Raw genomic sequence first — 26256 nt, 5'->3', positions numbered from 1 at the left:
ACCTCACATGGGTGTGATCCACCTGCTAAACATCACTGACTGCAGAGATCCCAGGACAGTGGAGATGAGCGCAGGCTTCATGGTGAGCCAATCTGTGGACCCATTTTAAGCATCAGATGACAGCTTTGGGACCACTCTCCAGAAAATATGCAGGGTTCTTGCATTCCCAAAGCCCATCTTAAAAGGCTGGGATGCAAAGAGCAGTGGGCAGTTATAACCTTTAGGTCAGTGCAACCCCCTCCTACAATTACAGGACAATTCCCTTGCATTGGGGAATGGCCCCCTATTCTGTAATCCATGTGAGTTGGTTCTTACAGCTCAGGCGCTGCCAAACACTGTGTCTTTCCTCAAGGCATATAGGAGGCCCATGGCAGGAGTGGAAGCCATACTGGGAAACAGTGAGCAATGATAACAATGAATAATTTTGAGTACTTACTATGTAGTCAGGTGTTGTTAAATGTGGTTTAACCACTCTGAGCTTTAGTGTTTTCATTGGCAAAGTGGGAATAATAGCACTATCATAATAGAATTGCAGGATTAAATGAAGCAATGAATTTAAAATGCTTAGAACAGTGCCCTGGACATATTGAATGCTCAACACATGCTACCTATCATCATCACTAATATTATAGAAATTAAAGCTGTTCTTCTTACATCAGGAGAATCTAATTTGTTCATCCCCTTCAGTGGAATCTATAAAATAAATGTGTATATAATGCATACACTGAAACTCAGGAACCCTGTCCTCCTGATTTCTAAGCTGAGCTCTGACATTAGCCTTGTGAAGCTAGCTTAGTTTTTAACTTCTGAACTTTATTTTTCCACATTTGTAAAACAGGAATGGTTTGCTACCTTGCAGGGATGTTGTAAGAATTAGAGATGGAAGGGAATGTCTACAAGATCAGGCAGAGGGCTCAGAGAATAATTGGTTGGGATTAGTGGTAGTTGTTGTTGTTGTTTACTTTGTTTGTTTTTGACAGGCAGAGTGGACAGTGAGAGAGAGAGACAGAGAGAAAGGTCTTCCTTTGCCGTTGGTTCACCCTCCAATGGCCGGCGCGGCCGGCGCACTGTGGCCAGCACACCGCGCTGATCTGAAGCCAGGAGCCAGGTGCTTCTCCTGGTCTCCCATGGGGTGCAGGGCCCAAATACTTGGGCCATCCTCCACTGCACTCCCTGGCCACAGCAGAGAGCTGGCCTGGAAGAGGGGCAACCGGGACAGAATCCAGTGCCCTGACTGGGACTAACTAAAACCCGGTGTGCCAGCGCCGCAAGGTGGAGGATTAGCCTAGTGAGCCGCAGCGCTGGCCCAGTGGTAGTTTTTATTACTTGGGACATGCATATCCTTTTATAGTAGCCTAACATTAAGTCTTCATTATAAATTAACAAGCTTGTGGATAAGAATTGACTAATTCCTTTTTCCTTCCCCTGTGAAACTTTGGAGGCTTATTTCCATGCCGTGGGACACTGGGAGGGAGCTAACATAGCTGATGAGATGCTGATGAAAAGCTAGAGCTAAGTCACTGGTACATGCCTCCTCTTACCTCAGCTCCCTTACCTGGCCTCCCTGGGAGGTTGTTTGTGACCAGGAAAGGAATTTTGTAGCCAGCCAAATACACCGTCCATTGCCTGCATGGAGCCAGTTTTACAGAGCCAGATGCCGACTCCATGTTCCCCATCTGTCTTTAGGGGTCAATGACCCTGGGCTCTCACCTCCCTGCTCCCTCTGCTCTCTCCCTTTTCCTACCTTGCGTTGAGAAGTGATCTCAGAGAAGCTGTGTGCATAAATGATGCCCTGACATTCATTTTTCCTCCTGTCCAGGATATCTCAGAAGGCAGATGGACTTCCAGTCTGGAGGCTTTGGTAATTGCTTTTTAGCAAGCGGAAGCACTAAGCTTCTCTATATTCTTAACACTTTGAATCCAGGCTAGTAGTAGAGACCACGAATCCTCATAGTGTCCTACGGTGTACAACACCATTTTTTGCCTTGATTGCACAGTGCCCCTGTGGTCCAGAAAGGGCAATCACTATCTTCCTCTGTTACAAGAGAAGAAACTAAGGGTGAGAGGGGGAACAGGTGTAGTACTGAAGCCCACATTCCTTCTGACTTCAGGTCTAGTGCTCCATGCTGTAACCATTCAGCCACATCTAACCCCAAATCTTTTTATATACCAGCAGCACAACTCACCTAGACTCCCTACCATGTGCCCTATAAACTCAATGTTCACGCTTTGTGTTCCCTCCCTTGGAGGCCCTTTCCACTCTGCAGTTGACTGTGTGCCATCTGCTGCTTTCTCTACCAAACCCTTAGCCTCCCTGCATGGGCAGCTCCTCCTTCTAGGATTAGTGGAGGTGAAAGAAGAATCTCTAACCCTCAGAGGACTCCAAAATCCGCTTTGCCAAAAAAACAGACTTCCCTATGAGCTTTGAGTTCTTACTACCACAAAGTCACCAAAATCATTCTAGTTGAGCTTTGAAAGAGAGCCTGAAGATTTTGGCAGAACCAGCTTCTAAGGAGGGTAAGATGTGGTGAAATAGATCTTAGAAAGCCAAGCCATGGATGTCAGATACATGTAGGGCAGGTCCAGCCCACCCTCGCTTTCCCTGTCCCACCGATGGTACTTACGAGTCAGCTATGCAGCGTTAACAACAAAATATCTGTGGCAGGCTACTTGCTTACGAAGAGAAGAGGTTAATTTAATTCACAATTCTGGACCTTCAAAGTCCAAATGACAACGCACAGACTCAGTCGTGAGGCCCACCTCTCAGCTGCATCACCTCATGGTGAGTAGCAAAGCAAGCGAGTGATTGCATCTCAAATCAGGATCAGAGAGAGCTGCATGGGTTCCAGCTCAGGGTCTTATAACAGCCTTCTTGTAAGAACTACCAAGGAGTCCCAAAAGAACTACATTTCAAGGGCACCTCCCCACCGACCTAAGGACTTCCTCTCTGAGCCCTCCTCCATAGCTTTTACCACTCACCTGCAGCACCACCCTGCAGACCACGCCTTCAGTCATGGTGAATGCTAGAGGATATAATTCAGTCGTTAACCCACATATAAACCATAGCAGTAACCACCACACTCTGTTCAGGTGTAGTCACATACAGCTTCCAAGTTCTTTTTAGCCTAGTGCTCCAGGCAGCCACCACTGAACAACTCAAGTTGCCATTCTTTGCCCTATCCCTCTCTATTTTCTTCATCCGTGCTTTCTGAAGCCTGTATCTGGACAGTTGAATTTCAAATTCCAGGCAAATCTCCATGGAGCTGCTTGCCACACCTCTCCACTCTTTTCACACCCACTGCCTGAGCCCTGAGCCCTGGGGTTATTTTTGGAAGCCTGAGTGTCAAAACAAGTTGGCTAGCTGTGTGCTCTCTGATGCTGATGGGAACTTGACAGGCTGTAGCCTGGCTTTAATTTCTCACTTTGAAGCATTAAATGTCAGGAGCTCAATTAGCATTTTCATTATTGCATTTTTATTGTGCTCTTATTTAGGCTACAGATGTGTGAGAGCTAACATTCCCTTCCTGCTATTTTAAAGAAAAAATATCAACCAATATGACAAACTCTTAGATGCTTAGGGTACCTTCCTGGTTTTCAATGCCTCCCTAAACACACATCAACACTGGGACATGATTCAATCATTTGTTGATCCATTCATTCATTTAACAAATTTTTACTAAGCATTAACTACTGGGTTTGGGATGATGTTCTAGGAGCGGGGAACTATTCATTGGGGGAAATTAAAGCAATAAAGATCCTGAACATTTTCTGTTTAATAAGCGTGACCACAAGGTGTTGGGAGTGCAAAGGGTAAAAAGAGGGGCAGAGAGAGGAGGACATGAAGGGAGGGAAGCAGTAAGTGTGATAAGTTTAGGAGTAAACTGGGTATCTTTGTCTTCTCCCATGCTCAATGTCCATGATACACTGAGTGTGGTCATCTTCACTCTGGGTGCTTTATAATTACAGTCTCATAGTCGGTTGCATAGGGTCACTCAACTGCCTTGTGGTCAAAAGCCATGTTGCCAAGTTCATTTGAAAACACACACATAGACATACACCATGTATGAATATATACACACCAGTTTTTCTCATGCTAAGATTATATTTGAGGGATAAGGGACCCTTAGGCCCAGATGCTCCATGCAAGCCTACTCTAACAACTCCTTGCCACCTTTATGGGACACCTGTCAAGAGCAATTTAAGAGATTATTGGTCTACAGAGTGAATAATTCAGGAGGAACAAATGAATCGATACTCAGTCTTTGAATCTAACCATTTGAAGTTGTATTCTTGTCATACTATTTACTTTTTATCCCATATTGGATTTGTCTTCCTGCTGGGTTTTTGATCTGTCATCAAGAAAGACTGCACAAATAAAATGTAAGCATCACTTGAAAAACCTTTACTTTTTGTTACTCCCTCCCCTAACTGTAAGTGTATTTGTCTTTAAGCTGCCTGACAATTTCATATCATGTGCTTATGTTTCAGGCAACATTGGCCCAGAGCTCTCATATACTGATATTGGTGTGTTCATCTCCTCTGATGGGGGCAACACGTGGAGACAGGTAACTGGTATGGTTCAGGAACAAGGAAGAAATGTTTAGATTAAGTTCTGCCAACATTTCTGCTTCCTATAGACTCTTGGGTTCTTTATGACTTTTTTTTGTTGTTGTTGCAAAAAATGTGAAGTGGCTGTTCAGTTTGGTCAATTTGTCTAGAAGGTTAGAAGGGCAATCAGATAAGAGAGCAAAAGTAGTGGACAGGGATTAGGAAGAACTGGAAATGATCCCAGTTTGTCTATTCTTTCCTTCAGCAATATGTAACAGGTTACATCTAGAGCTAAGTCTTGAAGTGGTTGCTGGGGATACAACCAAATAAACTGTTTCTATTGTGAAGGTGCCAAGGGATCTTGGCAAGCAGGTCTCTTCACCTTTCCAGATACGTTCCTTTGTCTACAAAGCTTAAGGGTTAGTATATTAAAATTGGCAAAGCCGAGGAACTCAGTGGTTGCTTAAGTATTGTGTAGGCTCAGCCTTAAGTAAGTATGAAACAGCTTAATACACATGTGACTGTATGAAAAACAAATTCAATTTTACAAATGTTTGGAACAATACTGCCCAACAAAACTTTCAGAGATGATGGAAATATTGGTATCTGTGCTATCCCATGTAGCTATTGAGCACCTGAAGTGTCATGAGTGTGATAGAGGAATTGAATTTTTTATTTAATTTATTTTAATAAATTTAAATGTGAATAATCTTATGTGACTACTGCATTGTATAAGAGATTTATCCAATATCAACTAGGTGTCAGGCTTAAACCTCCAGAGGAAATTGAATGCTATAGAGTCCCTTGTCTCACAGAGCTTAAAGTTAAATAGAAGAAATGGGTTCATAAATAACTATGATTTAGAGTGATTGTATTATTTTAGTTGCATTAAGAGCATACAAAGGAAAGGGAGGGGTTGGTTCTACTGGGAAAGATTTCACAAGAAAAGGTAGTATTTTACTGAGCCCTAAAGATGAGAAGATTCCTATCTGGGAAGTCAAGAGAAGAGCACTAAACGTCTCAATGAAGGTGAAGTCACCATGTGAAATCTAGTTAGACAAGTTTCTGCATGGATCCCTTAGTGAAGACTGTCATCACCTTCCCCAGTATCATCATCACCTCCCTGCCACCATTGTCACCAATATCACCATTTAAAGATTGTCAAGCACCTGATGGACATCAGCAGCTATTTTAGTCCTAAAAGGCACACAGTGAATGTTAAGCCAAGTTTCCTACCCACAAGACCATAACCAAGTGGATGGGGAACAGACACTAAAGTAGTATCAGAGCTTCACAATATAAGATAACTTATTTGAAGTGCCAAAGGAGAGTGGAAGCTGAAACACAAACTCATAAGGAACAAAAATGCCAACAGACAAACCATTGTCCCTTAACCTCAGGGATCAGCTTACCTCTCCACATGGCCACTGCAATTACATCCTTGTATTGTCACTACTTTCACTTTCTTTTCCCTTTTCTCAAGCAGTCAGGGATTCCACTTTTCACTCTAGTGCTGAAAAGAATAAGAATTAGCAGTAGCTAGAAAGAGAGTATCATAAGTGTAAGGATAAATTGTCCCTTCTCTCCATTGCCATTGGGTTCTTAGTACTCCTTAATTCCAGAATCTCCGTTTTGTGGTTGATCACAGATCTATCCATAAAACTCTAGAAAAGAAAGCCTAGCATGGCAGATTCAGAGTCTGTAGTTATGTCTGGAATAGAAATGGATTGCCTTTAGGCCCTTTGTGTTTTAAGACTCACTATTATTTAAGACTCACTTTCCTTAAAATGTAAATAAGATAAGGGAAAAAATTAGGAAGTATAGGGCTGAGAAATTATTTACTTTTTCTCTGTAGTGTTTGCTGGAGCAAATGCATGAGGCCCCTTTCCTCCTCCTCATTTTCCCTTTAAATCTGTTTATATCTTCTTCCCATCTTGTAGCCTCCTTACCCTAATCCATCATCCCAACCTCTCCATCTTGGCTGCAAGAGCTGCCATCAGCTGGAGAAGTTCTTAGAGCCTCCCATCTTATGGAATGTCTAAAGTGGAGGTTTCTCCTCTGCTGGATAAGTGGTTCTCCTGTTCAGGTTGTAGAGATAAAAGTCATGTCTGGGCATAGGCATTGCTATCTGCAAGATTGGTCCTATAGTTCTCTTAGCTCAGAGCCTTGTATCTTAGTTGGTTCTTAATGAATGTCTGTGAGTAAGTGTGTAGATATACAACTGAGTGATAAGTGAGTGGATGGATAGATAGGTAATGGACAAATGGATTAATCAAAGAATGGATAACTTTAGTTCCCTGGAAGTACTATGGTCCAAGGAGCATTTAGAGAAGGGTCTGTAGACACAGATTTAGATTGTCATCCAACTTGCAGAGGAACCTCGGAGGTAGTAGCTAAGCCTAAGTTCTCAGTTATCAGATATGCCGTAATGTCTAGAAAAATTATATTTTAAGCTCTTAATTTATAAATAAGACTATAATTGGATATATAGGATATATATAAACACTATATATAATGTATATATAACACTAATTGTATATATAAGATATATACAATTTATAAATTAGAAAACATGTGAATAGATGAACAGGAAGTAAGGGCTAAGTAGTAATTTCCTAAGACAAAAAGATGAAGAAGTTTTTTCAAAGTCATTCTTTCCTTTAGGTTTTCTAGTTGAGCAAGACCCTGTTGCCTCACCTTCTCACAATAGTAGCGCAGAGAGCCTGGGAAATGCCATTTGACTGGGCTAAGGAGAGTTACTTGTTGTCTGTGAGCCTCTTTCCTCATTTATCACATGGGGATAGTAATTGCCAGACTACCTGATAGCGTTGTTGGAAGGCTCAGAATATAGATGAAACAATGTATGTGAATGACTGTAAACTATTAAGCACTGTGCCAATGTAAGGTGTTGCTATGATTGTTGTTGTTGTTGTTCCAGATCTTTGATGAAGAGTACAATGTCTGGTTCCTAGACTGGGGTGGCGCCCTCGTGGCCATGAGACACACACCTCTGCCAGTCAGGCATTTGTGGTAAGGACAGCTCCCTACCCTATTAATGAGCAGCTTTTGGTGGAGAGGGTTGGGACAAATTATTCTGCATGGTTTTATACTCATGCATGCATTTCCTCATTCATTTGTTTGTCCATCCAATTAATATCTTTTACATTATCTAACTCACAGGTAGTGATAGTAGGCCGGATAATTCAGATGGGAAAAAGTGAATGGGGTGGGGTTGTAGCAAAGGGTGATCATGTAAGGCAGAAAATAACATAAAGAACCTGTCAATTCAAGCAGGCAGGGTTAGGAATCCAAAATATGAGACAGAAATTGCTGCAAGAGGTGGCTTAGGTGCCTGTGCCAGATACCGACTTCAGTTGCAGTAAGTTGAGTTTGTAATTCTATGAATATTCCATCAGTGATGAGCATCAGGTGGAGACCAGGGGAGAGGTGTGGGCTGACACCCTAGATTCGGAGTCCTTGGGCACCATGGGGTAATTACAACCACAGTAGTGGGCTTACTGTCTCAAGCAGGTACAAGGAGGAGAAACTGACTGTTGTAGAACCCTGGTGAAGACCAATATGCACAGTAGAAGACAAAATTATGGGACAGACCAAAGAGAAATGGCCAAAAACGTTTTCATGCTTGCTGGAGAAAGGTGTGATCAAAACCATCAGATATTACAGTGTGATCAAGACAGTTGGGGAGTGAAAAAATAATCTGATTAAGCAGTGTAGGAAGTAATTGATGATGGTTACCTGAGTAGATTTAAAAGAGCAATGGGATTTTAAGTTAGATTGTAATAAATTTGTGAATGTATAAATATAGTAATGATGAAAAACAAAATAAATTAGAGACAATATAGATTCTTCTTCTCAAGAAAGGAAATTATGGAAATAGAGCGGAGAGTGTGTAAGTGTGTATGCAAAACCTTCGATGAGGTGGCAGAGCTGAGACATGGTGAGGCTGATGATGATGATTTGATGCTCCTATTGTTTTGTTGTGTTTTTGGCAGGGAATGTTTGAGTCTTGTATGTGCCTGTATTTTGAAGGAAAGGAATTTCAGGCTGTAGATTTATCAAAGTGAATATTTGAAAAAGTTAATATTGGCCAACACCGTGGCTCACTAGGCTAATCCTCCACTTGCGGCGCTGGCACCCTGGGTTCTAGTCCAGGTTGGGGCGCTGGATTCTGTCCCGGTTGCTCTTCTTCCAGTCCAGCTCTCTGCTGTGGCCTGGGAGGGCAGTGGAGGATGGCGCAAGTGTTTGGGCCCTGCACCCACATGGGAGACAAGGAAGAAGCACCTGGCTCCTGGCTTCGGATCGGCACTGCGCGCTGGCCGCAGCGGCCATTTTTGGGGTGAACCAATGGAAGAAGGAAGACCTTTCTCTCTCTCTCTCTCTCTCTCTCTCTCTCTCTCTCTCTCACTGTCTAACTCTACCTGTAAAAAAAAAAAAAAAAAAAAAAAAAAAAGAGTTAGTACTTGGAGGTGGAGGTCATGCCTTGTAGAGTTTGTGGGATTTGCCCTGGGCCTGTAGATGGCCCCTGGATTGTCAGGCCCTTCATTTGGGAAGACCAATACTTCTAGAATGAGAGTTTCACTGGCAGGCATCATACTGCAATCAGGAAGATGTATAGGATTTTCTGGTACAAAATCCAGTTGTGAGCCACTTTTGCAAAGCCCTGAGAGGGTTTCTTTCAGTTTGGCCATTTTAGATTAAACTATATGAACTTGTATTTCTAGATAAACATGGTTACATATTTTCTGTTTTTTAGAAAATCTAGCATAAATAGTTATACCTGTATAGATAATCCTACAAAGAAATTATGAAAATACATTTTTAAATTATGTGTGGAGCCATGTGTAAGAAAAGTGTTGTACCAGCCCAGTGATGAGCTTGTAAAACTTCCCAAAGTCATTGTTTATCATCTTCTTAAAACTGACTAAATACTTTTCAGTGTAATAGTATACTATAATTTAGTTCAAGTATAATACTTAAATAGTTTAGCTCAGGTATGTTTTTAAGATATTTATTATTTTTTATTTGAAAGACAGAGGGATAGAGGAATCTTCCATCCTCCAGTTCACTCCCCAAAGGGCCGCAATGGCCGGAGCTGGGCCGATATAAAGGCAGGAGCCAGGAGCCAGGAGCCAGGAGCTTCTTCCAGGTGTCCCACATGGGTTCAGGGACCAAAGTACTTGGGCCACTTTCTACTGCTTTCCCAGGCACATTAACAGTGAGCTGGATCCAAAATGGAGCAGCAGGGCCTCAAACCAGTGACCGTCTGGAATGCCAGCGCTGCAGGCAGAGGCTTAACCCCATTTGCCACAGCGACAGCCCCAAAGATGTATTTATTTATTTGAAAGGCAGAGTTACAGAGAGAGAAGGAGATGCACACACACACCCACCCACAGAGAGAGAGAGAGAGAGAGAGAGAGAGAGAGAGAGAGAGATTTATTTTCTACCTGCTGGTTCACTTCCCAAACAGCTGCAACAACTGAGCAGGGCAAACCAAAATCAGGAGCCTGGAAACTCATCCAGGCCTCCCACAAGGGTGGCAGATGCCCAAGCACTTGGGTCATTTGATGCTGTCTCAAGTGCATTAGCAGGGAGCTGGATCTGAAGCAGAGCACCTGGGACTTGAACTGGAGGATATGAGTGTCGCAGGTGGCAACTTAACGCACTGTGCCACAATGCTGGCCCTGGAATCACTTGATATTAATGATACTCAGCATGTATTGAGAGCTTATTAGGTTAGTACATTTCAGGTACTATTCTAAATAATTTACATGAATTATTTGACTTAGTTCTTGAGCCAACCCTATCTCTGTGGATACTTTTTATCAACTGTTTATAATGACATAATTAATTCTTTGCTTAGGGGTGTACACAGCTAGTATCTGACATGATCAAGTTTGGCCTTTGACATGGATGCTCTTCTATTGTAACCACTAATTTACCAGCCACTGTAATAAGCATACAGAGGCTATGACATGGTCTATGCCCTCTATCAAGACAAGGAATTTAAGCAGACCATTCATTACCAGAAATTAAAACACTGTCTGCTGAAGGATGCTGGCTGTGTGTGTTACTGAATCCTCAGGCCGAGTGGAGTCCTGCCTGTAAAGAGGTCTTCCTGCAGCCAGTGGCGTGGAGGCTGATGCCTGATGGAAAGATGTCGGGAGTGGTTGTGTCGGGGTGGGACCATGGAGACAAGCCACATCCTGCAGTTCAGGAAGAAGCGAGAGTGTCCACATTATTTTTGATTGGAGTCACAAATGTTAAAAGCAAGCTGAGGGGTTAAACTTGAATCAGTAGGAAATTTACTCCACTATCAAGACCCATCTCTCTTCCTGGAAGGAAGAGTTGTTTCTACTGAGTACTGAGTAGGTCTTGAACTCTCAGAGAGGATGGCCTGAATCCTAAAACAAGACTGTTTAGAACCAAGGAAGGCAGTGTTTCTTAGCCTTGTTACTGTGTTCTAAGAACCTGCACCTCAGTCCCCATGAGAGCATTGACAAATGTCCTGTAGACACATACAGCTGGGCAGGCTTCTTCCCCGGAAGTCCTAGGAGAAGAGGTTAGCAGCATCGTCTTGCACTTGCCCATCCCTCTCCTGAGCTTTTCAGTTGTGATAAAGACCTGGCATTCATCAGTTGCTGAGTTTGGAAACTTTCTGGAGAGAAGTTTCCTTGTGCTGAGGAAAGGGAGAATTTATTTCTATTCTTGTTGCTGTTTCTTCCACCGGAAGAGGAGAGTCTATTTGGTGTGGAAGCAGTACATGGAGCAGAGGGGCTAGCGAGGATGTTGTTTTGGTGAATCTTAGCATCATTATCATCTGATCATCCAGTCTGCTCTCCAGAAATTTCTCTAGAAACTTCCTCACTTCCAAAAGGAACACTTGGCTGGGAAAACCTGGAGGGATACCATCCACGTTGGGAAAATTATTCAGTATCCACTTAGGGAAATGTAACTAGGATCCAAGTCATCAGTACAAAGTTTGAGTTTTCCATCTTCCATGTAACTCATCTTTTCTTTGTTAAAATTGTAGAATTCAGGAAAAAAAATCACAGCATTCCCATGTTACCTTCCATTTGCTCGTCTATCCCAGCTTGCAAAGTATTAAAAATGATTTTTCAAACTTAGCTTATGAGAGAGCATTTTCTTCACCTAAAAGATCTCGACACCGTTATTGTCACAAGCGCTAGAAAGTTTTCCCAGAACTTGAGCGGGGATCATGATTTCTGTTTACTTCCTATCAGTGCTCTTCTCTGAAACAAGCCCTGCATGTGGTTCACTATCAGCTAGTGTGTGTGTGTGTTAGAAGACCACAACAATAACTACTCAATTCATTCAAGAATTCTGCTTGGTATTTCTTAAAGGCTGACTATTTTGTAAGGACTTGACTATATCATTATCATCAATGTTTTCTTATGAAATGATTGACTGATTTGTGCTTCCTCCTCATGAGATGCCAGCTTCTAAAATCTAAACACAGTTTCTTCATGACCAGTAGTTTCTAATTAAGTTGCAACCTTCATGGTAAACAAGCTCATTTTAAGTGGACAAAAGATTAAGTAATCAGATCCTGCTATCCTCTGTTGTAGATTTCAGACTCACATTGTTTGGTACACAGATATACAGTATACATATTTGTATAGGAAAATGACACAAGGCCACCTTCTTTCTCACGTGGGTATAGTATCTCTCAGATTTAACTGCTAGCTACATTAGCTTTCAGAGAAAGGAGGAGTCATAATTGAAAAGCTGGGTAAACTTTAGCTGGGCTAACAAAGCATGCTATTTCCTACAAATTGAAATAATAGGTAGCTAGATAGGCATGAAGACAATTCAGCATACAAATGAACTCATCTATTTGTGACCATGTACATTTGGATGTGCAGAGATTAGATCCTAAGTGCTATTGTACCAACCCTCCCTCCAGCATTACCTTTGTACTTGAAAGCATCAGAGTGAGATGAACAGTAGAGCCCCGCTGAATACTGTACTCAAATGAAAACTCACGATAGAGCGCCTCACTGGCAAGGACAGTCCCTGGGGTGTGACTGTTCATTCAGCTGTAACAAACCGTGTATGTCGCCTTTCAACACGATGGTCTCTGGAAACAGAAAGCATCACCTGGCCTTTTGCAATTCTTTGTTCTTCTACAAATGGTTGTTGGCACTAGCGTTTTGTTCAGAGCCAAATTCCTATGAAAACAATAGCTCCAACCATTGCTTTCCTCTAAGAAGTGAAAGGACATGGGCTATTCTAAAGAATATCCAGGTGGCTAAAATGCTGCCACCTCTTGTGTTTGGGACAAAAGGAAAGGGAGCAATATTCTTTACTAGGATGGCCTTGACCACTGTAACTATTTCTGTGCTAGAGATTTCCAGGGAGGGCTCTGGATGTTGTTGGAAGACTCTATTCCTTTTAGTTGATAACATCTGAATATCACATTCAGAAAATTAGGAAAGGAGCCTAGAAGTCGTGTATTCTGGTGTCACACTTCTTTTTTTAAATTTTTATTTAATAAATATAGATTTCCAAAGTACATCTTTCGGATTATAGCAGATTTTACCCCCCATAACCACCCTCCCACCTGCAACCATCCCATCTCCCGTTCCCTCTCCCATCCCATTCTTCATCAAGATTAATTTTCAATTATCTTTATATACAGAAGATCAATTCAGTATACACTAAGTAAAGATTTCAACAGTTTGCACCCACACAGAAATACAAAGTATAAAGTACTGTTTGAGTACTAGTTATACCGTTAATTCACATAGTACAACACATTAAGGACAGAGATCCTACACGGGGAGTAAGTGCACAGTGACTCCCATCGTTGATTTAACAGTTGACACTCTTATTTATGACGTCAGTAATCACCTGAGGGTCACACTTCTATTAACAGAGACTTCTGTAACATGCCAGCATGTCACACCATTTCACTGGAATACCATAATGCAAAATGGTTTGCAAATGCCCAGACAGGGAGTTTCTATGTTGTGTAATGGCTTTAGAAATAATTTTTCAGGATCAGTAATGATGAATCTACTTGTAATGTTTGCCTGTTGACCCCTATCCTGCTTCCCACAAGTATGCAGACTGAATCTGCTTCAGAGCTGCCGTGATTTTAGATCATAGAGCTGGAAAGGACCTCAATAAACTTACTGTTTCTAGCCTTTCTAAGTTCTTGGAAATGATCAGATGTGCAGCTCAAGACAAATTTTATCCATTTATCCTGCATATATACATTGAGCATATACTATTTATCCAGCATTAGTATGGGGCTAGCGTAAATCATTGAGTGTGCCAGTGGACTTGAGGGCTTACATTGTGTACTAACATTTGTTCTCTTAGAAGAGCCACAAGAATGGAAATATTTTCTCCTTCTTTTATCTGTATTTTTTTTTAAAATTGATCGAACTGTGTATCTAACTATTCACCCTTTAATTGCATTCATTGACATACCCATTCTGGTATTCAGCAAATAGCTTTTTTAAAAATATCTGAAAACTTTCTCATTTTTTAAAACAGATTTATTTTATTTATTTGAAAGACAGAGTTACAGAGAGAGGTAGAGACAGAGAGAGAGGTCTTCCATCCACTGGTTCACTCCCCAGATGGCTGCAATGGCCGGAGCTGCACCTATCAGAAGCCAGGAACCAGGAGCTGCTTCTGGGTCTCCCACATGGGTGCAGGGGCCCAAGGACTTGGGCCATCTTCTACTGCTTTCCCAGGCCATAGCAGAGAGCTGGATCAGAAGAGGAGCTGCGGGGACTAGAACCTGCGCCTATATGGGATGCCAGCACTTCAGGCCAGGGCTTTAAACTGCTGCACCACAGCACCGGCCCCAAAAGTTTCTCATTTTAAAAAAGGCACTGACTGCTAATTCAGCTTTAAATTTTTCATTTACCTAAGCTCATAAAATTTATATAGACTGTCTCTCAGACAATTTGTTCATTAAAAAAAATTGTTTGTGCAGAGTGACTGAGAGAGAGGGACACAGACACACACACACACACACACACACACACAGGGAGAGAGAGAGAGAGAGAGAGAGAAAGAGAGAGAGAGAGATTGATTGATTGATTGATTTTGCATCCAATAGTTTAATCTGCAAATGGCTATAACAGCTGGGTCTGGGCCAGGACAAAACCAGGAGCCAGGAACTCCATCTTGGTCTCCCACATGAGGTGTTAGGGGCCCAAGTACTTTGGTCATCTGATTCCTTCGCAGGTGAATTAATAGGAAGCCATATCAAAAGCAAAGTAGCACCGGCGCCGTGGCTCAATAGGCTAATCCTCCGCCTGCAGCATCAGCACCCTGGGTTCTAGTCCTGGTCGGGGCGCTGGATTCTGTCGTGGTTGCTCCTCTTCCAGGCCAGCTCTCTGCTGTGGCCCGGGAGTGCAGTGGAGACTGCACCCGCATGGGAGACCAGGAGAAGCACCTGGCTCCTGGCTTCAGATCAGCACGGTGTGCCGGCCACAGCGGCCATTGGGGGTGAACCAACGGAAAAAGGAAGCCCTTCTCTCTGTCTTTCTCTCTCAGTGTTCACTGTTCCTGTCAAAAAAAAAAAAAAAAAAAAAAAAAAAAAGGGCAAAGTAGCTAGAATTCCTAGCAGCACTCTGGTATGGGAGGCCCGTGTCTCATTTGGCAGCTTAACCCATTGCAGTATAGCAGGTGCCAGCCCCACCATGTGTTTTTACCATTATTCATGCTGTTAGTTTTTGTATAATGTATGAAATTGAACATCGTGTTTAGGATCTATTAAAATGGTCATTTTCTTTTTGTATATATGTGTATTTTGTGTGTGTGTGTGTGTGTGTGTATCTCCTTGACCATATACTAACAGTGTCTTGCTTACCCCTCATGACAATACCACTACTAGGAAAGAAATAACTGTTATTGAAATAATTAACTGTTATTGAAGTCATGTTTTCTGGTGTCACACAAGACTCTAGTTCCTTTGTTTGGCTTAAACTTGTATCAGCTCATCTTCTGTTTTCTTCAACTGTGAAGATTTTTTTTTTCCATTAAGCCTTTTGCTTTAAGTTTGTCCTACCTTAAAGTGACTTCCAAGTCTACATCCCCAGTTAGACCAGAAATCTAGATCCACCCAGGTAAATGTTTCTTTAAAGTATCAATTATGGAAGTCCAAAAAGAATCTAGAATCTTGCTATGGCCAAAAATAGAAACAGAAGAGTGGAAACCTTTGCCTCTCCTGTCCTTCCTACTTCCCCTCTCAATTGCTTAGCCCCTGCTGCCTCATCTGTCATCAATGTTTTCCATGATTTTTTTTTTGGCTTGTGTAACCTATACAGTTATACTTTAAAAAGTTTGTGGAAAATGGATTCAAAAAGATAAATTTAATTTTGTACAAAAAATCTTTAAATCTACACATATAAGGGATCCCCAAAAAGTCCATGAAAATGTGTATTATGAAAAAAGCTACATGTGGATTTCAAAACTTTTGCACCAAAATACATTTTTTAAAAGATTGATTTTTTATTTATTTGAAAGGCAGAGTTACAGAAAGAGAGAGAAAAGGAGAGACAGAGAGAGAGATCTTCCATATGCTGGTTCACTACCCATATGGCTGCATTGGCCAGTGCTGGGCCAGGCCAAAGGCAAGAGCCCGGAACTCTGTCCAGATCTCCCACATGGGTGGCAGGCGCATTTGCAGAGAGCTGGATCAGAAGTGGAGCAGCCATCTTAACCGGGGCCCATATGGGATTCTGGCATCATAGGTGGCAACTTAACCTGCTACGCCACAATGCCTGCCATACATTTATTTTTTTAATACTGTTTTCAAAACTCCCTCACATACCTTCCATCACCAAATCCTATTGACCTAACCTATAAAAATATCCTAAATCTTCCATCTCTTTCTCTCCATTACTACATCCTTTATCCAAGCCTCAGCTCTTACTTGATCTCACAATTATGGTCCCTTGTTCCCCTCCCCCAACTCATCATCTTGCATCCACTTTGGGTCCTGAGAACTCAATCACCACAGAGAAGTCACAGTTATCTTTTATAGTTTAAATCTAGTGTATCCCTCCCTTTTCAGTTGGAAACCGTGTCTGTCATGATGTGGCTTCTGCTGAGTTTCTGATTCCATCCCATCATTAATTGCCTTTCCACTAAGCTATAATCATTGACCATCTTTCTTTTCTTCCCATAGCACAGCTCCCTTTCACAGTAGTTCTTTCCTCTGTAAAAGCTACCTCCTGGATTTTTATGTCACCTCCATAGAGAGGTGTCACCTCTATAGAGAGAGCTTTCTTCTTTTAAAAAAAAAATGTTAAAGATTATTTGAGAGGAAGAGTTACAGACAGGGAACGGGAAAGACAAAAAGAGGTCTTCCATCCACTGGTGCACTCCCCAAATGGCTGCAACCACTAGAGCTGAGATGATCTGAAACCAGGAGCCAGGAGCTTCTTCCAGGTCTCGCACATGGGTGCAGGGGCCCAAGCACTTGGACCACCTTCCACTGCTTTCCCAGGCCACGAGCAGAGAGCTGAATCCGAAGAGAAGCAGCTGGGACTCAAACCAGCACCTGTATGGGATCCTGGCGCCAAGGCAGAGCCTTAAATTAACAATCTGAAGTAGCTATCCAATCAGTAGTAAATCACTCCTGTTTTTGTGTCATTTTATTTGTATATTATTCTTTTCATCAAAGTAGGTTGTAAGTTCCACTGAAGTGTGTTCATCTTTCTTGTTCAGCACTATATTCCTAAAACTGCTCGGGCCCATCATGGCATCAACAACTATTTGAAAAGTGAATTGATTTGATTTGATTTTGATTCTTTTTATTGCCATTAGTTGAAGATCAGTTGAAATTTTATTCCTGTCTCCCTGAGTGTTGGCAATGCTGCCGAGTTCCGTTTCACCAATAGATCTAATAAGGAATTCTCGATTCCTTTGTGTTGGCCATTAATGAGCTATTGATCTGAGGAGTAGAATGTGGATCCCTTGGGGATGCCATTCAATATCGTTACCTCAGGCCACTTTAAAAGTCCTACTCATCAAAAAGCGTAGCTCTCAGGGCCATCACTGTGGCACCGTGGGCTAAGCAGCTGCCTGGGATGAGGGTATCCGATGGTGCTCGGGTTCGAGTTCCACCAGCTCCACTTCTGATCCACCTCTCTGCTAATGCTCCTGGGAAAAAATGGATGATACCCTATGTATCTGGGCCCCTGCCACCCCTGTGGGAGACCTGGATGGAGTTCTAGGCTCCTGTCTTTGCCCTGGCCCAGCCCTGGCCATTGTACCCATTTGCAGAGTGAACTAGCAGATTGGAAGATCTCTGTCCCTCTTTGTCTCCCTCACTCTCTGTAACTCTGCTTTCCAACAAATAAATAAATTTAAAACAAGGAATAGCATTCACAAATGGCAGGACGTTTAACTTAAGATTTAAATTTCTGAAAGCCAAGAGATTATATTTTCCGATGTTATATTTTTGGCAATTTCTTGGGGAGTTTGGCTTTGTTTTGTTCTTAATAGCTGTCTCAGCCTGCAGTCATCAAAGTGTTAGCCGTTATTGGTCACAGAAAGTGGTCACAGTGGCACAATCCTGGGTTTCAAAGTGGTACCTTGACTATAAATACCAGTCACAGCATTCATCCCTCATCCTGGCTCGGGAGGCCTGGCCACTACTTGTGTTGGACTTTAGGTTTTCTCTTCTTTTCTTTTTTATAAAAAGATTTATTTATTTATTTACTTACTTATTTAAAAGGCAGAGTTGCAGAGAGAAGTAGAGACAAAGAAATCCGTGACAGAGTAGCTGGGCTAGTTGTAGAGAGAGATAGTCGTACAGCCAGCTTTATGGGTGCTAGTATGAATTATGGATGAAAACATGATTTGATTGATCAAATGAAGATCCCTCATCATTCTTTATTTTTTTAATTCATTGGTTCATTTAGCATTATGTGATATCAGCCATGTACCAGGATTATGCTAAGGACTGGGGATATGAACTTGAATCCTATGATCTTTGACCTCAAAAAGCTCACAGTTTAGTGGTAGAGTCAAACATACATTCTTTTTTGTTTTTAGAGATTTATTTATCTATTTGCAAGTTAGAGTTACACAGAGAGAGGAGAGGCAGTGAGAGAGAGAGAGAGAGAGAGAGAGAGAGAGAGGTCTTCCATCCACTGGTTCACTCCCCAATTGGCTGCAGTGGACGGAGCTGTGATGATCTGAAGGCAGGAGCCAGGAGCTTCTTCCAGGTCTCCCACGTGGGTGCAGGGGCCCAAGGACTTGGGCCATCTTCTACTGCTTTCCCAGGCCATAGTAGAGAGCTGGATTGGAAGTGAAGCAGCTGGGTCTTGAACCAGCACCCATATGGGATACCAGTGCTTCAGGCCAGGGCATTCATCCACTGTGCCACAGCGCCGGCCCCAAACATATGTTTTTTTAAAATATTATCGTTTTCTAATAAAGGAATGCATATAATATATATATAATATAATAATACAATATATATTATATTATTATGTAATATGTAATATAATAATAAGGAATGTATATAATATATATAATAAAGGAATGTATATAGCTTTTGGGCTGTTCCCCTGGTTAAATCAAGGGGCTGACAGGTACTTGATAATATCAGGAAAAGACATTCAGATTTTCTCAAATCTCCTGTACTGCAAACATTTCTTTAAGGAGGTGCAGCTTCTGTAATCACAAGGGGCCAGCACTTCCTTTTACCAGTGGATAAAAGATGGAACAGGGCTACTCAGAACATCTCACAGCCCCTACAGTCAGCATTAAGGGTCTCTTAAAGTGGCAGTAGCAAAGGGAAATGATCCCAACATCCATGCTAAACAAACAGGAAATTGCTTTTTCTAAGGCTTGATCTGAAAGAGATACACATACCCCTCCTCTCGGGACACGCCCTGCACTACTCAACCTGCCTCAAAAGCTCCAAGGACTGAATGGATTGTGCTGTGAACTGGACCTCAGGTTCCATTCTGAGTACTGAAAACGTGACTCTCCATCCTGCAAGCCCCCATGCTTGGTTGTTCTTCCTAATTCTAATATGCTGAAATATTTCTGCAGCACTCGTGCTGTCTCTGCCTATGCCAGGAAATGCAGTCTTGATCAAATCTCATAATAATATGGGGAGATGGTGAAGATTAATGCCTATTGATAATCCAAACTGCCAGAGAGGGAGATACAGAAGAGAATTTAATAACCTGAAAATTGGTTGCAAAACAGGCTTTATTTTCAGCTGTCTCTTCCATGTATTTGCTTCTAACCCAGGGTGAGTTTTGATGAGGGCCACTCGTGGGACAAGTACGGTTTCACCTCGGTTCCTCTGTTTGTTGACGGGGCGCTGGTGGAGGCAGGAGTGGAGACCCACATCATGACGTGAGTACTTCCTTTGCTGTGCTAAAGAGAGGAGCAGAGACCTGTGTTCTACACGCACTGAGGTCTCAGATCTTCCCCCAGGCAACTCTACACCAGACCATATCTCTGAGCCAGAATGTCCTCAGTGTATAAAATGGAAGTGTTTAGCCTGCATCCACCACTCAAAAAGCCACTTAGAGGTTAGAGATGGTAGGTTCCTAACTGAACAGTGAAGGTTTCCAATGGAACTTACAGTGTCATAGCCAATTCCTGTTTACCCCAAATCTAAACACACAGAAAGCTTAAGGCTTTGGATGTGTTTTTTTTTTTTTTTTTCTCTTTTTAACCCAGTCCAGTAGGAGCCAAGGGGCAGGGATACAGGGAATAAACAGCAGTAAATGTATATTAAACAGGTAATGGTTTACTGGAAGCACTTAGGTTCAGTTTCTCTCTCTCACTCTCACTTTCTCCCCCTCCACCTAGGCACACAACACACACACACACACAGTGTTGTTCCACTTCATATTAATTTGCTATGAAAAATTTCCCACTTCCCACATATCTTTACAATGAGGTTAGATGGTTGGAATATAGATCTTGAAGTTGTCAGAAATCTTGAAGTACTTTCTGAAAATGAAATAAAAATAAGAATAACTTGATACTATTTCCTAAAGATATATCGACTTTTAATCCCTTAACAGCTGATCACCCTTGTTTGCATGGGCATATCCTTATGGTCAAGTGGCATGGGACGATAGTAATCCTCCACCTGTCAATTCATACAGAAACCTCCACCTTTTGTTCCAGCTGATGGAAATACCTTAGCCCTTAACTCTTCCCTGGAGTAACAGGAGTCTGTTGGGCAGGATTAAGGGGTGTTTGCTGCACTGTGCGATGGTCAGAAGGGCTCACAGCAAGTGTCTTGATTGGTTTTGGGGTCAGGGTGTGATCTGCATGCTCTAAGGGACAGTGCTCTTCTGTCAACTCTTGTACTCATTGATTCCTTGACAGTTTGAACAAGTCTTTTCCCAGTCCATACTGATGGCGTTTGAGGGGGGCTCAATCGTTGGTTAAATGGCTAGTTCCCCGCTCTCCCCTTTGCACAGAATGATCAGTTGTAACTTCATCAACGGAGTTGTGATCAAATCTCTTGGATTTGCTCCAGGCTCAACCACTTCTGCCCCCCTGTTAGGTCCTCACATGCACAGTGTTGAGTGGCCACTCCTCTGCACTCTCAGGAAGAACCCTGCCGTGATGAAAAAGGTTGAGGGTAAAGAAAAAGCAAAGACAGCAAGGTTCTGAAGTCCGATTCCGGGCAGGGCACTCAGACATGAGTGAGGGCTCTGTCCTGTCCTGCAGCTGAGGAAGCCTTCCCAGGAGCCGTGCTGGACCTCCATTGCCTCATTTATCAAACCAGATCTCCCTTCTCAAGCGCTGGCATTCTAAAACCTTTCCTCTCTAGGAAATGTGGTAGGAACTTCTTGGGGTCTTGTCAGTCAGATTTGTATAGGGCCATAAAAAGAGTCTGCAGCATTCCCAGTGTTTTTGCAGGTACAAGAGGTTCATTACAGACAAAATGGGAGGCTCTATAGAATGTCTTTGAAGTCAACTGGACAAGCGCTGTAATTTCTTTCATTCCTTCTAAATTTTCTGAATTGCTAGTGAATTCTTTCTTCTAACCCCATGGAGGGTGGACTATGGTTTTATTTTTTTAAATATGTATACACATATGTATGTGTTTCCTTTTTGAAAAAAAGATTACTTATTTAAAAGGCAGAGTTACAGAGTGGCAGAGAGAGAGAGAGACAGAGACAGAGACAGACAGACAGACAGGGAGATAGGTCTTCCATCACTGGTTCACTCCCCAAATGGCCACAATGGCTAGAGTTGCGCTGATCCAAAGCCAGGAGCCAGGAGCTCCTTTCCAGTCTCCCACACAGGTGCAGGGGCCCAAGGACTTGGACCATCTTGTATTATTTTCCCAGGCCATAGCAGAGAGCTGGATGGGAAGTGGAGCAGCTGGGATATGAACCAGCACCCATATGGGATGCTGGTACTACAGGCCATGGCTTTATCTGCTACGCCACAGCACTGGCCCCTCCTATTTATTTTATTTGAAAGGCAGAGATACAGAGTGATAGAGATAGTCCATGTACTGATTCACTCCTCAGATGCCCACAACAGCCAGGGCTGAGTCAAAATCACAGCTCAGAATTCCAGCCAGGTCCCTCACATAGGTGGCAGAGAGCCAAGTACTTGAGTTATCACCTGCTGCCTCTCAGGATGCACATTAGCAGGAAGCTGGATCTGGAGCAAAGTAGCCAGGGCTCCATCCTGGTCCTCTGGTATGGGACACGGGCATCCTGATTGGTGACTTAACCACTATGCCAAATACTCACCCCAGACTGTCTTGAAGGACTTAAGCATCTGCTATCCGTAAGGCAAGATGTCAAACCCTAAGAGAATGTCTACAATCGACCCAAGTCATATATCACATTGATAACTGATGTGTTAGATAGGAACTTGTTTTATAATTAACTGTGTTTTCTGAGTTCTGTTGCTATAGAATTTGTTGCTCCAAAAGTAAGGCAATGATTTGAGCTCTGCCCAATAATTTCTTCACCCTTCTAAAATATACCCCTAAGTAGAATTATCTCACCATCTGAGGTTTTAATTAAAGTTCCCATGATAATAAAACAGGCTCTAGTGTTAAGTGTCAAATTACTTTGTTAATTAAGGATTAACAACATTGTAGACAAGTTTAGCTGCACACACAATAAATTATATTTAAAATACAGGATATTATTAATGCATAAAATCTGAAGTTGTATCTTTGGTAAACACATAGCAACAGTGCAGGGGTATTTAGAAGGTTCATGGATAAATGGAATCAAGAGTGAACCAGCAGAAGGAAAATTCTATCTCTCTTTCTGTTCTTCTCTCCATAACTGTGCCATACAAATAAATAAATAAATCTTTAAAAAAGCTTTTATGAGATCAGCACTTTTTTATAATAAACATTTTCCATTAATTTTTAAGAGCTCTCCCCATGCAGCATTAATACAAATCCTAGATAGTCAAAGTCAGTTATCGTAATATAAAATTTATTTCTAGAGTTCAAATGACTTGGTAAATACATATATAAATATATAATGAATACATACATGCAAGATTACATAATTACAAACACATATACACTTACCCATATATTTATGCAAACACAACACCCCTTCCCACACACACACACACAGACGTGTATGTGTGTGTGAGATGGAAAGAGACAGGAAGAGAAAATAGAGGCACAGATACGAACCTCTAGGATTCAAGTTCTTGGAAAGACTTTCAGAAAATCCTTTTGTAAAATAATCATTTTGGTGGCACCCACTATGTGCCAGATATAGTTTTAGAAAGAGGGGCCGGCGCCGTGGCTCAATAGGCTAATCCTCCACCTTGCGGCGCCGGCACACCGGGTTCTAGTCCCGGTCGGGGCGCCGGATTCTGTCCCGGTTGCCCCTCTTCCAGGCCAGCTCTCTGCTGTGGCCAGGGAGTGCAGTGGAGGATGGCCCAGGTGCTTGGGCCCTGCACCCCATGGGAGACCAGGAAAAGCACCTGGCTCCTGGCTCCTGCCAGGATCAGCGCGGTGCGCCGGCTGCAGCAGCGGCCATTGGAGGGTGAACCAACGGCAAAAAGGAAGACCTTTCTCTCTCTGTCTCTCTCTCTCACTGTCCACTCTGCCTGTCAAAAAAAAAAAAAAAAAAAAAAAAAGAAACCCTTTCCTCTGTGGGATCTGGATGCTACTACATTAAATAAATATGGCACATAAATGACTTGGCAATATAACCCAGAATACTGTGCCAGGAGATTCAAAATTTTCTTATGAATTTCAACAGGTAAATGGAATAGCAGGAATCTTATCTTTTTTATGGAAATCTCTGGCTATGAGCTAACTTTTCCCAATTATTTACCTTACTTCACTTAATTACTAAAATAAAAGGAAAAACTTCTGCTTTCCTAAGGCTTCCTCTACTGTGGCCATCAAAGGGTTCACATTTCGAGTCGCAAGTTCTGTGAGGCAAAGATGCAGACATCTGAGCATGTCATGTGTCTCCTTCCTGAATGAATTCAGGACAGAGCTGGATGCTAAGCCCCTCCACATCTCACAGCCCTGGAATCTTGGGCAGTGGTCCTAAAACCAGCCACTCCTGCATTAGGACCAGAGAGATTTATGGGTCCTTTTTTGTTTCCTTTTCATCATGTAACCTGATTTATCCTGATTCTCCTGTATGAGGCTTATTTAATCTCCTGCTACTGTCTGCCATTACCTTAAACAATACCACATGTATACCAATGTCTGTGTGACCTGGTATTCCCTAGCAAGTTCAAGTCCACAGTTTAATTTCTGTATTCATCTAAGATTAAATGGTAATAATTTTCTCTCAACCTCAGATAGAGTTTAGCTGGTCACATGGATATGAGAAAGATTGACCTCGGGGCCAAAGCATTTATAGAAAAGATGAGATAGCACCTCTGTTTGCTGTCCTCCCCACTGACTCCCCCAGAGCTTGGTAGAGCTTCCCTACCTCTTCTCTCTTGCTTATCAAGATATTTCAAATAATAGAGCACACTGAATTTCTTATAGGGGTCTGCAGGAAAAGAAGTTTTTGTCTTTTTATGAGAGTAAGGTAAGTCTGGGAAGCATTTATGAAAACAAGCATAAACAATTAAGATTATCTCTTGATATTTTATTTAATTCAGAGTCCATCTTGCACAAAAGCAGTATGAGTTTTTTCAGGACTCCTTAGAAGAGCAAACCCCAGAAGAGCTGTCAAGATGTGATTTCTGCTTTTGTACTAGATTTGAAAGGACCTTGAGACCAAGTGGACCACCAGGACTGACCAGTGTTTTTCCGTAGTGGAATGGTGTTGGTAACAGTTGAATCAAGAGTTCAAAAACTGTACATATTACCTAGGAAAAACAAGGAATGGGAGTTCATCTGGCAACAAGAATGCTTAGCCTGACAAAAACACAATAATGGGATAGGCTGCTAGAATTCTATGCACCACTGTTCATCCTGACTCTCTCTCCAGTCAGCTGTGGTCAAGGAGAAAGAGGGACTGCATTAAGGTTCTACTACTTCATCTTGATTCCTTTTTTTTTTTTTTAACAAGTTCAGTTCAACACTATTTTTTTAAAGATTTATTTATTTGAAAGGCAGAGTTACACAGAGAGAGAAGGAGAGGCAGAGAGAGAGAGAGAGAGAGAGAGAGAGAGAGAGAGAGAGGTCTTCCATCCACTGGTTTACTCCCTAGATGGCTGCAACGGCCGGAGCTGTGCCCATTGAAGCCAGGAGCCAGGAACTTCTTCTGGGTCTTCCACGTGAGTGCAGGGGCCCAAGGACTTGGGCCATCTTCTACTGCTTTCCCAGGCCATAGCAATGAGCTGGATGGGAAGTGGAGCAGCCGAGACTTGAACTGGTGCCCATATGGGATGCTGGCACTGCAGGCAGCAGCTTTACCCGCTACGCCACAGCACCGGTCCCATCAGTTAAACACTTTTAATGAACTTCTGTATGTGAAATGCTAGTACATCTTAGGGGTGTTCTGAAGGTAAACAGAATTCTATCCCTTGGGGGAGCTCTCAGGCCAAAGTGGTGGGACTAGGTGAGGATACAGGAGTCATCAAGGAACTCAGGTGATAACCAGGTGATGAAGGGAGGGAAGTGAAGTCATCACACCCATAGTAGGTGACTATTGAGTTGGTCTGGAAGTTTCAATAGCAGTTCACCAGTGGAAAAAACTAAATAATTGGCAACAGCATGTAATTTCCAAGAAAGAAGCAGAGGTTTTTAAGTATCATATTCACTAATGTAAACTCAGTGCCTAGAGGGGGAGTTGACACAAAGGAGGAAGTGGGTGATTATTTGTTGAATGAATGATTTCAAGGTAAGGGAATGAATGGGGAAAAAAGGCAGAGGCACCAAGGAACATGGCAGGGTGTAGGCATCTGGTCTGTATCCAGAGTGATGTTTTTGAAATTTTAAGTCTGATGGAGTCACTTCTCTTCTCGGAAGTCATGGAGGGTTGTCCATTATCTTTCGGATAGACTCAAAACTCATTGAATGGCTTACAACTTTCCATACTGACCACTGATCTGGGGCCCTATTGTTGGCTCCTGTGACCTGACCACCATTCTCTGATGTGCTGGTTCCTTCCTGCCCCTGGATCTTTACGTCTGCTTTCCTTTCTCATTTAGAAGACACAAACTTCTAAGTATCTTTCAGGTCTCAGCCTAGGTGTCAGTTCTTACAGCCAACCTTCCTTCAAGCTGCCAGTTAGGTTAGAT

At 42.4% G+C, this 26256-nt stretch overlaps 1 protein-coding gene across 1 annotated transcript in view; it reads left to right on the top strand.

Annotated features, from left to right (window-relative positions):
- SORCS3 (sortilin related VPS10 domain containing receptor 3) overlaps positions 1-26256 on the top strand; it is a 636710-nt gene that overhangs the window by 532587 nt on the left and 77867 nt on the right. The window contains exons 12-14 of the mRNA XM_051823565.3: positions 4489-4565; positions 7487-7578; positions 19828-19935. Of these exons, the coding sequence (XP_051679525.2) occupies positions 4489-4565; positions 7487-7578; positions 19828-19935 (277 nt within the window). The remainder of the gene's footprint in view (positions 1-4488; positions 4566-7486; positions 7579-19827; positions 19936-26256) is intronic.

This window comes from Oryctolagus cuniculus, chromosome 15, assembly GCF_051225735.1.
Source record: "Oryctolagus cuniculus isolate XC-2025 breed Fujian yellow rabbit chromosome 15, ASM5122573v1, whole genome shotgun sequence".
In the NCBI taxonomy this organism is placed as follows: Eukaryota; Metazoa; Chordata; class Mammalia; order Lagomorpha; family Leporidae; genus Oryctolagus; species Oryctolagus cuniculus.
The sequence above is the reverse complement of the archived record's forward strand: the minus strand, read 5'-3'. Positions and strand labels throughout refer to the sequence as shown.